A 15,424-nucleotide genomic window follows, 5' to 3' on the forward strand; every position below is an offset into this window, starting at 1 on the left:
AACTCCTGTAATATACTTCATGTTAATAAAAAAAAATATTACAAGAATACATACTCAAATTCAAATTCTTTCAAGTGCTTCAAGCTTTCTTAGCATTGCCAAAGATCCCTGCTTTGAAGCACCCAAACTTCAAAACATTGAAACAATGATAACTCAAATTAATCAAAATAAAAATGCATGAAAACAAAATATTAACATGTGGTAGACCAAGATCTGCACCAATGAGACAATTGTAGTGATGCAAGAAAAAAAATCATAACATAGAGGCACTGCGACGCGAGAGGAAAATCACAACATAAAGGCACTGCACAAAACTAAGTGATGGTGAGGGAGTGGCCCTACTGGATAATCACAATGTTGAGACAATGCTTTAGCGATTTAGGGTTTCATCAGCAATGCAATGGAAGGGGGTTAGGATCGAAAACGAAGCACGAAAGGTGGCCTAGAATGAAAATGTAGAGTGAAGGCAACACTTTTGACTGATTAAGCAACTAGAGTTGGATTAAAACCAAGATGTGGAGGCACACAATACAGGTTGGGCGAACCTCAAACCTCCATCCAGGGACAAATCCATCTACAAAAGTTGCAGGGGAGACAGACCCAAGCAACTTAGATCTTTGGTGCTTCCTCTTGAAGACGTCCTTTAGATCCCAAGAACAAGCGACAACAAAGATGGAGAACGAACATTTGGTTCTTGCAATGGAAACATTTGTGGAAAAGATAGTGGAGGAGAAACCCTGATGAAGACGTGGGGCACATATGGGGCAAAGATATTTTAGGTCCAAAAACAAATTTTAAATTGGTTAAACAAATAACCGATGTAATATATATCTCAATAATTACAAGTTTGCTACTGCATCCCATACTACATCACTTTGAAAAAATATTATGTAAAATGTTGATGTTAAAACCCAAATTTGCACTAGTGAATGATGTTTTTTCATCTTAACTACATTAATACAACATGCCATTAAATTTTATATGTTCTCCCCTTCACATAACAATAACATATAACTAAGTATAATTTATACTTTCTTATAAAATTCGCTCAAAATAGAGTTAATAATGATAGAATCATTTAACATTTGCTTTCAAAGATAAATAATTTTTTTATATATATTTCTACTAAATTTTGGTCACTGAACAATTACTTCACATCTATGTTTTTTGGACATACAAAATAAAGAAATATTTTCTTTTAATACATAATAATTGTTCATTAAACTATGGGTAAATCTTTACTTCCTAAAGTAATAAATAGTATTTATTTTCACTCTAATTTTCAATTTTCAATTTTTTGAATGAAATCTTCAAGTCAACTAAAATACAATGCAACAACAAATCGTACTATGGACCACACCAAAACCAAAACCAATTCAACAATTTTTTTAAGGGAATCTCGTGATAGAAACCTAAAATCATAAGTAACAACCATGAAAATTGAACTTCAATTGTTGTAACAACAATCCTTAGTAACCTAATCATGTTAGGCAGCCAACAACAAAAACAAAAACTATAAAGAACTTCACATGTGTGCAAAAATGGATTGGGAAAATGAATGGATTGACTGGCATGAGAGTGTAAAGATTGATTTCAGAGAATGGAGGTTGAGTAAAAATGAACTAGAGTGTTTTTTACTAGGTGAATTTGAAAAGTGTAGAGAGTGAAAAAGAGAAAGACACAATGGCGGAACTTTGACCAAAATTTTAGGGGGACCAAATTATATTTTTTATATATAAATTATTTTTTCTACATTAAAAAAAATTATTTCCTCACATCATTTTCTCTATTCAAAACAAGCACATATGATAATAGAATCCAAAAAATATAACAATAATATATATGAAAGTGTGACATAAAGATTATTATCAACAATCATATATTAAAAAGGCAAAAGTTACCTTTAGTCAGAGTGCTTCTCAATGCTCTTTCAATTACTTAAAATCTTCAATAGTTGAATCAGAACTGAAGTTTTTGCAATATCCCTTTCAATATAGATTATCATAGTGCTTTTTATAAAGACTTTTAAAACCTATAAAAAACACTCAAAAAAGTTAAAACATGTTGATGACAATCAACTCAATGCAGTTAGTGTTAGTTTTGAAATGGTTGAAAAGCCAAGAAGGAAGGGGGGTTGAATTGGCTAGTTAAAAATTTAGGCTATCTTTGCAAGCTAAAAATCACCTTTAATTGAATCAAATAGATCACCAAGTTAGGATGCAAACAATATTGAACTGTAGACTTTCAATCGATCAAAAACAGAGTTAACATATTGATTTTACTAAACAGATTCTATTCTGGTATAATCAATCGATTGAAATTGAAAAACAGTCGACTGAAATACTGGGAAAGATGCAGAAATGCGAATTTGAATTTTAAACCAGAAACAATACTCAAAAATGATCAAGACCAGTTCCAAATGATTATACAAACATGATCAATGCTGCAGATGCTATGAAAACATGCAAGAACATGAAAAAGATTATTAAAGCACAAGTTCTTGAAACTTTAAAATGAAAATGCAAGAGAGAAAGGTTAGAGAAGAGAGGACACCACGAGATTTTTATACTGGTTCACTCAAACCTGAGCTACATCCAGTTTGTCAAGGCAACCTTAGCTTGACTTTGCACTATTTCAAAATTTTTACAAAGTATCCATCCTTACACTTCCAAAATATGCAAAAACACCACAAAAGACTCTTGAATCACACAAGAATCACACCAGCACAGCAAGAACCCTCTTGCAGACCTGGAAAACCACCAGACACACACACAAAGCTTGAGAAAGATCAAACCTCAGTGGTAGCACAACCTAGTCTACCACAAAGCACTTTCTCTAAGCTTCAAACCAAGCCAAAAGCTCCAAGAATTGATCCAAGATCAATCTTCAACAGCTGCAACACCTATGATCACGAAGGAGAGAGTTTCTACAAGTTTCCAGAACAAATTCGTGCTCTAAAATGATCAACTAACCTCTCTTTCGAAAATCACAGCTTAAATAGTCAAACAGTTACGAAATTCAACATGTTGATTTTCAAATCAATCGGTTGATTTCACTTGACTTAAGTGAAATCAGTCGATTAAAAACTAAATCAACTGATTGAATTTGTTGCAGTTTAAGACTACTGCAACCAACATTTTAACCTGTTAAAAAGTCATTCAACAGATTAAAAGAGACATTTTAACCTGTTGAAAAACCATTCAACAAATTAAAAACACAATAAAGGCCAAACTACATCTAATTAATGCTATAAGGTTTACAACATGAATTACAAACTACAAATACACTTTCTTAATGATGTAACTACATGGAGAGCACACGTTCCAACCTTGATCACCATGGATATCATCAAATCTCCTTTCCTTCATCAATGTAGGCTTCATTTCAATGGTAATGGCTTCAAGATAGTTCAAAAGAGCTTCATTCGATCTTCATCAAATCTTCAAGAAACAAATCACCTAGGCTTCTCATGTCAACAGTTAGAATTCAATGGAAATAAATTCAATTACCTGTAACAATGAAAACATTTGAGTCATGTCATCCGCTTAGTTTTTTACTAAAAAGATAACACGATAAGCAATATGCAACATCTTTTAATGGTGAATACTCTAACCATAAAGAAAATAAGTTAAACCATGTCTTTTGAAATCTTCTTGGATAATGATCTTTACCAGACAATAGATAATTTTTTAGATGCATTTGATATGAACCCCATTTTAGATAAGTCATTTGTACCTCATCAATTTGATTTGGTGAGTATTGTCAAATTTGAGGACGTTTTCCCATATCACGTTCTAAAGCATTTTCAAATTCAATATATGTAACTATAGGAACTTTAGAGAGTTATTTTTTATTTTCTTCAATTTTGGATTATCGTGAAGTTTCTCAAGTTTAGATGACGAAGATGCATTTTTTTCATCTTCATCACAAGCCTTCCTATTTGTCAAGACCCAATTTTGTCCAGGTAATACCTTTATTATTATTATTATTTTCTTATCTTATTTTAATTTTATTTTGATTTGTCATTTCATCTTATTTTACTTTTATTTTATTTTTGTTTTGTTTTATTCTTATTCTTATTTTATTTTTATTTTTGTTTTAAATTTAATTTTTTTTAATTTTGATTTTAATCATATTTTGTTTACTTTTTATTTTTTTTATTTTGTTTTATTCCTTTTTCAAAAAATATGTATATAAAAAAATGTAAAAAAATGAAATAAAAAAAGGAGAAGAGGTTAACGTAAGATCTAAGGTCTCTGATAGGTAGGGATGGTAGCTAGCTAGCTATGGTAGCTAGTTAGCTATGGTCATGATGGCTGAATAAGGAAAGAGCAGGAAGCAACATCTGCTTTCAGCCCTATCCCACGTCTAGAGGTAGGAAATGAACGGAGCAGAGGCACAACAAATATCATCAAGATCCTTTCATTCAGGAGGATTCACCTTCTTCACTCAAGGGGGCTATTTCTCATTCTGTTATGGACAAGATGAAAAACAACACCTTCACCCTCTTGATTCCAACTAAAACACCATAACCCATTGTTCCTCTGGATTCACTAAACAAATTCACCTCTTCTCGATCCCTCCATTATCACCTTCATCTTGAACCTACACATAATAACACCATCAGATTCACACGGCCTCCAATTCATTCGAATCTGCTTACACAACAAATAAAATAGTACACACTCCAAATCCACCCTTCTACCTACACTCTCATCTTCATCGCGGTGGCTGGCGTGGTGGTGACGAGTCGCTGAAGCTAGGGCACAAACTTTCTCTCTCACGGGAATAAGAAACAAGAAGAAAGGGAGGCGATTCGGGAAGCTTGGCATCACCGGTGACACGCTCTGGTCGCGACAGCTACGACGTTCACAACGGTGGTCACGGAGGCTGCGTCGATGACGTCCTCAGAGAGAAACGACCCCTGCCACGCACGCGAGGAAGAAACTGGTCCTGTCTTGCGCGAGAGAAGAAATGACGATGGAGACGATTTGGGGGGTTAGGTTCTCGTTGGCGATGCCTCCGGTGGCGACTGGCGTCGACGGCGGCGTGTCTCGCCGGTCGTGAGACTTGCGGCAGCGGCGCTTGCTGATGGGATCTTGGTGGCTCGAGAGAAGAGAGGAAGAGCTGCCATGGTAAAAGGAATGGCTCTAATTAAGGTTTTGTGAAAAAGAAAGAAAAAGGCTTCGCGCACCTCCCCTTTCAATCTTCACACCCCTTCTAGTTTGATGTGTTGGATCTATTTGTGTTTGCTTAGCACACCCCTTTATTTCCTGCATGCACCCCACCTGTTACTTCGTACACCTCCCACATGTGATACTCATGCACCCCATATCTTTGTCTATTGTTTTTGGGCTTGTTGTTGTGTTTTCTGTGTGCACCCCCACTAATCATTCATGTACCCCATATTTTATTTTCCACTTTTTTTCTTCTTAAATAATTTCATCCTTTTATTTATTTATTTATTATTTTTCTAAAAAAAATATATATTTGAAAATTATCAAAATTACAAAAATAGGAAATCTAAAAATTCTCATTAACTTTATTGTGTCTGTCCAGTCGCTCGTACCGCGTGACACTCATTTTCAAAATATCAAAAATATTTTCTTTCTTTTTTAGTGTCTGTCCGACCGTTCGCGTCGTGTGACACATTTTTAGATAATTCAAAAATACAAAAAAATACAAAATATCAACATTTTCCAACAATTTTTTTAAGAACTACGTGATCCTTGATTCTCTATTTTGAGATACGTAGGAGTAAGGCAAGTCCTTGTCAGGTTCACCTCTAAAAAAACAAATCATTTTCTTTGTTTTTCATATATCTTTTAAAGAACTACGTAAACCTGATTTCTCATCTTTAATGAGAATAAGTAGGACCAAGGTCAATCCTTGTCGGGCCCAAAATTCCAAAAAATATTTTTGTTTCTTTTTAGTATTATTTGTATCATTATTTTTGGGGAAAATTAATATTTCGAAACCATATCAACTTTGTACTTTTAATTAAAGCTATCGCTTTCGGTGGGCGCTGTAGGGTGCTAACACCTTCCCTACGCGTAACCGACTCCCGGATCCAAAAATTTGGTTTTTCGCAGACTTGCTTTATTTTTATGGTTTTCCATAGTTTTCCAAAAATAACTATGGTGGCGACTCCAATATCTTTTTAAACCCATTTTCTTTTTCGGTTCGTCTTCCTGTCGTGATTCCGGTTGCGACACTATTGAAAAAAGAGTCAACTCTTCTGCTCTTTATCATGATTTTTCTAGTATAAATTTGTCACCTCTTACCTATTTAGGAAAAGATAAAATTATGAATACCTCAAATTAAATCTCAAAACCAAGACTCGATATTTTAAGAAAATTAACACATTTTAAATGATTAGCTTCCCTTACCTTAAAGTAGATTCTTAATATTGCTCTCCTCTTATACAACTTCAAAGGTTAAAATAGCTCTATCTACACAAAGAGAGTTTGATGAATAATTAGAGTATATTTTATGATCTCCAACAGATAGAAATATGCCTAGAGCGTAGAAAAGCCACATACAAGAGAAAAACATATTGCTTCAGAAAAAAAGGGTAAAAAATGAACTTATTCAAAAGAAAAAATTATTCGGTCCAAAATATTCCTTAACTCATCAGTTTTGTTGTGGTGCAGTTTAATTTTGAAAATGATAAAAGATTGCGGGTGAAAATTAGAATACAGAGAATAACATAGAAAGAGATAGAAAGAGAAACCAATTAAAGAAACAAAAGAAATTACAACAGAGAGAAAATATGATTATTAAATTTAAATAAAACTTTTTAAAACTAAATTATATAAATAATATATATATATATATATATATATATATATATATATATATATATATATATATATATATATATATATATATATATATATATTAAGAAAAACGGGAGCCATGGCTCCCCTGTCATATGTAAGTTCCATCGCTAGAACGACAATTGAGAGGGTTTTGAAATGAGGATGACCATGTAAATATGGAATGAAAGGCCAAAGTTATTTTAAATTCAAAAATTGAAATGAAAAAAATAAAGTGAAATCAGGAAAGAGAGGGACAATGCGAAAATGAAGGGAATTGAATTTGACCAAAATAAACAAGAGCAAAATAGGAAACTAGATAAGAGAGAATTTAATGTTAAAAAATTAAATAACGTTTTAACGACCAAAAATATTTGTGGCTAATTATCATATTAAATATATTTTTATAAAATAATATTTATTTCGGTTGATAAATCACTGAATAAAACGTTACATATTAAATTATGTTTTAGCGACAAAAAATATTCGACGACTAATTACTATATCAAATATATTTAATAAGATAATATTTCTTTCGATGATTAAATCGCTAGTTAACACATTACATATTAAATAATGTTTTAGTGACCAAATATATTCGGTGACAAATTATCATATTAAATATATTTTATAAGATAATATTTATTTTGATTGCTAAATCGATGACTAAAACATTGCATATCAAATAATGTTTTAGTAATAAAAAATATTTAGTGACTAATTACTATATTATATTTTTTAAGATAATATTTATTTTTGTCGTTAAAACAGTGGCTAAAATATTACATATTAACTAATATTTTATAACTGAAAAAAATTGATAACTAATTATCATATTAAATATATTTTATAAGATAATATTTATTTTAGTCATTGAATCCATGTCTGAAAACATTATATTTAGAGACTAAATGTATTTGATTGCTATTTTGGTCGTTATAACAATAAATATTAATATACATCCATTTGGTCACGATTTCAATGATTAATTTGTAACCATTATAATTTGATGACTATTTCAGTGATAATTTACGATTGAATTATTTTAGTGACGAATTTTGGTGGCTTAATTACATTTTTTATTATTAGTGAGACAAATAACTTCAGTGAAATTCAACAAGGTCAAAGAAGAGTAACCAATGGTGGGATGATTAATGACATTTGTTGATATTTATGGCTTTCAAGACAAATAACAAGAAATAGACAATGAAACAACTGCCATTGATTGAGAGTGTATAGGATGTCGGAATTGGTGATACAATGCCACACTTTCTTCTCTTACTATTTTTTTCTCAATTTTTTCTTTTCTCAAGTTTTCTACTATATCATCATCTGTCTTCTCCTCTTTATTTATTTATTTTTTAGTTCAAAACGCACTCTATATGTTCCTCTTTATTTATTTATTTTCTGCCACAATAAGATGATAAAGGCTGTCCCAAAATTTACACTGCACCAATTAAGCAATTAGTGGTGGTGTTGTCATCGTTCCACAAGCAGTATTATGAAATTAGCATTGTACTTTAAGGTTAAAATATTGTACAATTCTACAATTAGGATTCAACCCCCATATATTGGACTTGACACAACGACCAAATAATGTGTGTTAATTTTCTCCAAACACTATACTTTAAGAGCTGCATAATTACTAACATAGGAAATGGCAACATAATTTAATTTACTGTAGCATGCATACCACAATCACATATTGATGATACTACAATCAAAGCAAGATACTTTGGACAAAATTAAGCTTTAAATCACAGCAGCAACATGCCCTATCACATTCAATTCAGATGCACTGCAGTAGGAAGAAAAATTAAAGGAAAATAGGTGTTACCTCCACGACAGCCCAACAGTACCAAAGGCAGTACGTTCCCCCCACGGCCAGAGCGCCTCAACGGCCGGAGCAACACCAAACACAACACCCTCCTTCCACAACAACCCCTTCTCCGCAGAAACCCCCCACTCACACGGAAGCCCACTTCGAACTCCTCTCACCACATAAATGGAAGCAACTATCAGCACAAAAATGATTGGTAAGGATTAATTAAAAGGTTGGATGATTCCTCGAACAACAGAACCCTTACTCTGCTTCTCTATAGACGTCAAAACAGATCCGAACGGGAAGTCGAACTCAGGCCAACGACAACGATTGGGAGTGGCACGACAGCGGCAGTGGCAACAGCAGTGAGCGACTAGTAGCAGCGACTTCGGTGATGTGTTTGGAGGAGAAGAACTGACGAGTTTTGCAATGGGGGAATGTGTTTAATATGATTTTTTTAAGTTTAATTCGCGAACTTACCGACGGATTAATCTGTCGGTCAACTGTCGGCAATTGTCTGGTCACCTTACCAACCAATAAATTCGTCGCCAAATGCCCCTTGTGGTATTATCGATGGATAAATCCGTCACCAAATGTCTTTTGTGTTATTACCAACGAAAATATTCATTGATATTTTTTCCGCTTAAGATTCATCACTAAATCTGGTACTAAATAATACTTACCGACGATTTTTAATATGTCGGTATTAGTCCGTCGATAATTAACAAATTTCTTGTAACGATATAAACAAATTCAAAATTCCAGCTATTCATGTGAGAAGTCTATTAAAACGTTCTGGTGTACTTGAATGGAACAACCAAAAAGAGAACCTAAAAGCATGCAACCATTTGTATTATTTACGTTGAAGTGCTTAGATTTGCGCCACAACACAAATATGGATACAACAGCAAGGAGAAACCACTTCAAAAGAGTGGCATAGTTTGAATTATTCCTATAATTTATAAATAAGAATTAATTAATACAAGGGATTCATTGAAACATGTAACAGAAGATAACTTAATTATCATAAGTGCGGCATTCTTCGGTCTCAGGGTTTTCCTTGCAGTAGTTCTCCAGCGGGTCAGACTCCTTCTCCTTCTGTCTGGCGTGGCTCGCCTCCGCGCTCAGCTCCTCCACCTCATCCCAAGCCGCCGCGCATTCCGCGTCCGTCGCGCCTCCCGCGCAGGTCTCCTCCGCGATCTTTATGCTCTCCTCCACCTTATCCGCTATCTTTTCCGGCGTTGCGCGAATGGGCCGGGCCTTCCCCACCCCAACCAAACCGGGCCACTTATGTGTGGGTCTGAAGAGAGGGAACCTAATTGCCTGGGCTTTTGGCGCAGAGTCTGATCCCTTGACATTAGCAAATACTCTGGTTGGGCTTGAAAGACTCACACCACCGGCTATTGTTGCCATCGTTTAGTTCCTCTTTTCTTAGCTGAAACAAAGTGTTGCAATGAAGAGGTTTTGTGAGGGTATAGCAGCGATTTAGTTAGATATATATAACCAACGGTGCTGAATATGTGTACGCATATTACTTATCTTCTCAGAACCACTTGTTTCCTTCCACCTCCAACACTCAACCTCTCTTTGTTTTTTAGCACAACCGATATTTTGATTTGTCAAGAGAAACACATGCACAGACATTGCTAATTTCTCTAGTTTTTTGGAACCTTAGTTGCGTTTGTTTTGGTTTCTTTTGATAAGGAGGTTCTAGAATTTTGGAAACTAAAATCTTGATATTTTGGTGCTCCTCAAAGGGTTTATGTTTGGACGCCAAAATATCATTGACGATCTCGTATTATAGCCAACCAGATGTTGTGATAGTTGCCGCAAAATATGACAAACAAAATACTTACAAAACGTTGCCTATCTATTGCGTGTTTCTTCCAAATGTGAACTCCTTTTTATTTCCTTTTATACGTTTAGAGTATTATTATCAACCATTATTATCTAAAAACAATCATACACGTGTATCTTGATTTTTTTTATTTCATCACATATTTTATAAATTCATAATTTTTTTATTTTTAAAAAAATATATTGAATGTTAATTAACCAATTTTAGTAAATTCTCTAAGCTGGAATGCATGTTGCAGATTATCTATGAGATTGTCGTCTTAGAATGAAATAAATAACTCGCAAGTTACTTTGACTTGAAAAAGAAAATACAATCTTTGAATATATATTTGAGCTATTTAACCAATAATATAACTCAACTGATATGTATAAATTACATACTTGTCGGTTTGAAAAAAAAAGGCACATAAACCTTCCTCTACACGCCACCTGATATATTTTATTATTACTAGTGTAACACAGGCGCTATCGCGTCTATGTGTATATTTTGTGTGTATATTTTTTAAATATACGTAATATTATAATGTTATTAAGTTAATATATATATTAAAATTATATTTATTAAAAATAAAGTAAAATATATTAGAACTGATAAAAGAATAACCATTAATAAATAAAGAAGAAGAGAAGAAGCAGAGACATATGATTTTATAAAAAGTTTGTAAAAGTAACGATCAATTTTTAAAAATTTAATAAATTATTATATTTAAAGGGTAAAATCGGTATTTTAAAAAGTGGACACAAAAAGGAGAATCCTCTTTATATATTGTTATAAATATCTAAGTTTTGAATATATAGAGAACCATCAAATTCCTATAGCTTTTATTAAATATTTTTGTTAATACTTTTATAATTTTTTCCACTTAAACGTTGAATTATAGATTTATATCATTATAATTGTTTATGTTAAAGCTATAAAATAATAATTAATTAATTAAAATATTTACGTTTTAGCATATTCTGAAAAGTATATATTACGTGTTAATTTTATCTGTATAAATTAGATATTAAATAATTAGATTAAATATGTTTTTAGTTTTGAACTTAACGTGAAATTATAAATTTTAGATATTTCAAACTTTGATATATTTTATTTTTTAAATTTAAAAATTAAATGAATATGATCCTTTTAATCTAATTACGATAAATATTTTTAATATATCAAAAGTATTTATTGTTAGTATTTGAGTTATTCTTTGCTTTTAACTGCTTTAATATATGTTAAAAGAATGTGTTTGACATGTTAAACATATTTAACATAATTGAATTAAAAAGACTATATCATAAGTTTAGGAATTATGATCTATAAAAATTTTCAAATAAAAACAAATTCTAATTTTATTTCAAAACTCATAAACTTAAAACATATTTAACCTTAAATAATTTTATATTACCACAATCTTTTATAAATATGATTTATATTTAAACAACTATCAATATGATATTTGAAAAGAATATAATCTAATAAAAAATATCAAATATTGTTATATTACACACACTCCTTAAAACATGTGAAGACGCGACTTTTTCTGTGTCTCACTCTATACAACTTTACTTCCAATCTACTATATTAGAATTTCATAAAACCATTATATTAGAATTTTATATCATTATAATTATCGAGTCAAAGCGTATATAAACGAGATATTTAATAATATCATATTAATATAAAATGTTGTCTATATATAATTTATGTAAGTTGAACTAAAACAATTAATTGAAAGACATTAGACAATATAACATTTAACAAAAGTTATATATTTTTTAATATATATATATATATATATATATATATATATAATATTCAAATGCGATATATGTTATTTTTGTTGGAACATAGTATTTTTTGGAGGTCTCTCAATCTCTTTAAGTCTCTTGTGTGTTTCTTTGTTTCTTTGATACATATATGTATTCAAGTTTGAGTACTCCAAAATGTTTTGATATTTTTAAATATATTCTTTTTGCTCACAAAAAATATTTTAAATATTTAAAGATTTAATTATGTTTGATCCTTGGTTAAAAAAATTCAATTCAGTCTTTGGTTAGTGTTTTATTTCAATTGAATAATTAATTTTTAAAAAATTAACTAAACTAGTTTATTTCCTAAAAAAATTACAACGTTGTTAAAATAGCACATGTTAATTAATAATTCTTTTTATTTTACTTTTTAAATTTTGGTTTTTCACATGGCAGGACAATGTCAAGTAGAGATGACAAGTAAACTTGTGTTTGTGGGTATTGTTTGAATTCGTCCTCATTTTAATGGGAAATCTCCGCATTGACGGAATATAGGTATGAAAAATTCCCGACTTTTTCAATTGGGTATGGAGATGTACATATTTGTCCCGTCCCCATACTATAATACACGTCCCCGCCATATCTCTATCCCCACTTAAATTGTTAAAATATTCACAATTAATTAAGTAACCTTATATATATATATATATATATATATATATATATATATATATATATATATATATATATATATATATATATTAGTACGCACTTTCTATTTCTTTTTCTAATTATTTGGTTTATCATGAATCTTCAATATATTTTTCATCTTATCATGACCTTTATGCAATTATGTTCAAATGATGTATATTAATTAAATATTTTTTATGTCTAACATTTGAATTTTTTACTTATTATTTTTCTTTCACATGAGAATCTTTCACACTTTCAATTAAAGTGTTTAATAGCATAAACCTTATTTACTGTGTAATATAAAAAAATTATTCTTTTTTCTCTATTACTATTAATTTTTGTTTCGAAGAAATTTTTTTGTTTCGCTAAAAAAATATTTGTCTTTCTCAATTATTGATTATGTTGATATTTAAAAAGTTTTTTTAGATCTCTAAAATATTTTTCATCTTACCAAACTCTTAGTTATACGTTTGTTTTCCTTTATGCGATTTCATTTAATAGTCTCTCAAATTGTTTCTAAAACACACATTTGATAATTTTTAATATTTTTTTGTTTATTTTTATCATGTAGAATATTGTAAGGCCCCCTTTTTATTTTTGTCCTAAACTAAAGGGGCTGCCCTTGTAAGTGGGCCTAAGGGTTGGCCCAGCATATAAGATCTTACTATGTTGCCCTAATCCCACACTCACTTTCACTCTTTCAGAAACCAGCCGTCATTCCTCACTACCCTCACAGAACGCTCTACTAGGGTTTGCCCTAAGGTCCACTTCATTCAAGCTCAAACTTAGTTCCTACTCACGTAAGTCACCCCTTGGCTCATGCTTCTATTTTCATGGTCTATGTTTGTTGTTATCGTTAGGGTTTAGTAATAACCCGCCTCCTTTCTTCTGTTTTACCGTTCGTTCCAGCTGCTGACCATCCTAAGGGCAGTTTGACTTCCTGTGTGCGTGTCGGAGCGTCCCGCTAACTTGACTTCCAGGTACGGGAAGTTAGGGTTCTAGTCTTTTGGTGTTGTTTTGGTTGTTCTTGAGTTAGTTACTGATTTTATGGATAAATCCTTCGATTTGGTGTGATTGAATGCTTTATATGCTTGGTGGTTCAAAAAAATGTGGTTGTTGCAGGTGAAACAGTGGCGAGACCTGTTAATCTCGCCCAAGCGAGCCAGTCTCGCCTAGGCGAGACAAACATGGATTCGCCCAAGCCAGTTGCGCAAGAGGTCGCTCAGGCGACCCGCTCAAAATTTTGAGCGAGCAGGCAACTCGCCCAGGAGAGAGGGGTCTCGCCTAAGCGAGATCCCGCGTTGCTCATGCTCCTGATCTTATGCCCTCGCCTAGGCGGAGGGGGAACTCGCCTGAGCGAGACTGTCTCGCCTGAGCGAGACCCCTAAGCCTGAGCGAGGTGCTGGGCGAGACAGTGCTGTGTTTGGATGTCTGTTGGTTCCTGAATGATCTGTTTTGGTTGAGTATGATTGTATGATGAGTGATATGTATATAATGGAGCATGAAGTATATTTAGCATGATTCATGAATTGTAGATGATGGGTTGGTATGAGAATTGGCATGTGAATTAAATGAGACGGATATTATTAAAGTGGCATGATAACATGATGAGTTGGATCTTATTTACATGGATAAACTATGAGGTGTTGGAATGAGTGGGGCCTGGATCATGAAAGGCGTTGGCTTTAAAGGTTGGTACGAGTGATGTATATCTATGCGTGGTAATTATTATTTTGGTTATGTGAATGAGGTCGATCTGTGTTAGTGCATAATTCCTTGGGGTCTCTAGGTGAGACTTTCAGGGTTGCGCTTCAGTGGTCGGGACGTAATTCCATGGCCCCTGTTAGTGGGTGTCCATGGTGGTGCCTCATCTGTATAACTAGGTAAGGATTCAAGGTAAGGACTAGGGATGTCAAAAAAATCCGTACCCGCGGGTATCCGCGGATAAAACCCGCAACGGATAGGAAATGGATATTAAAAATGGATACCCGCTACCCGTGGGTATGGGTATTTTTGATATCCGCATGTTAACAGGGCGGGTACGGATATCATAGTATCCGTACCCGTGGATACCCGTACCCGCTAAACTTTAATTCAGAAAAATTATTACCCCACAAATGAGTCAAAACATTATGAGTCTTCATTATATTAGTAAAAACTTTAATTCAGAAAATTTATATATATATATATATATATATATATATATATATATATTAGTAAAAACATTATGAGTCTTCATTCAATAATGGTGGTCAGATTCTTACCCCACATATGAGTAAATTACTTCCATATACTGTGGAGGCATTGATGTGTCTCTAAGACTGGTTATGGACCAATATGGAAGGTAATGAAATTAACATTTTTACTTAGATATTTTAATTAAGTGATTGTTAGAAATTTTTACTGAACTCCTTATGTTTTAAGGCTCTTCTAGATTAAAATTGGACAACATGAAACTTTATACAATGTTGCAAGAGGTGGATATTGATGAAGTTAA

The 15,424-nt window shown here is 32.4% G+C and overlaps 1 protein-coding gene across 1 annotated transcript; it reads right to left on the minus strand.

The window, feature by feature from the left end:
* Positions 1 to 9,465: 9,465 nt before the first annotated feature.
* LOC114190347 (calvin cycle protein CP12-2, chloroplastic-like) lies at positions 9,466 to 10,127 on the minus strand. The gene has a single exon (XM_028079194.1). The coding sequence runs from the start codon at positions 10,051 to 10,053 to the stop codon at positions 9,658 to 9,660; it is 396 nt and encodes a 131-aa protein (XP_027934995.1). The 5' UTR covers positions 10,054 to 10,127; the 3' UTR covers positions 9,466 to 9,657.
* Positions 10,128 to 15,424: the final 5,297 nt, after the last annotated feature.

The sequence above is a fragment of the Vigna unguiculata genome, chromosome 7 (genome assembly GCF_004118075.2).
Source record: "Vigna unguiculata cultivar IT97K-499-35 chromosome 7, ASM411807v1, whole genome shotgun sequence".
NCBI classification, from domain to species: domain Eukaryota; kingdom Viridiplantae; phylum Streptophyta; class Magnoliopsida; order Fabales; family Fabaceae; genus Vigna; species Vigna unguiculata.

Bases quoted from the DNA above. Each gene is read 5' to 3' on its own strand.
- LOC114190347 (XM_028079194.1), bottom strand. From the start codon at position 10,053: ATGGCAACAATAGCCGGTGGTGTGAGTCTTTCAAGCCCAACCAGAGTA.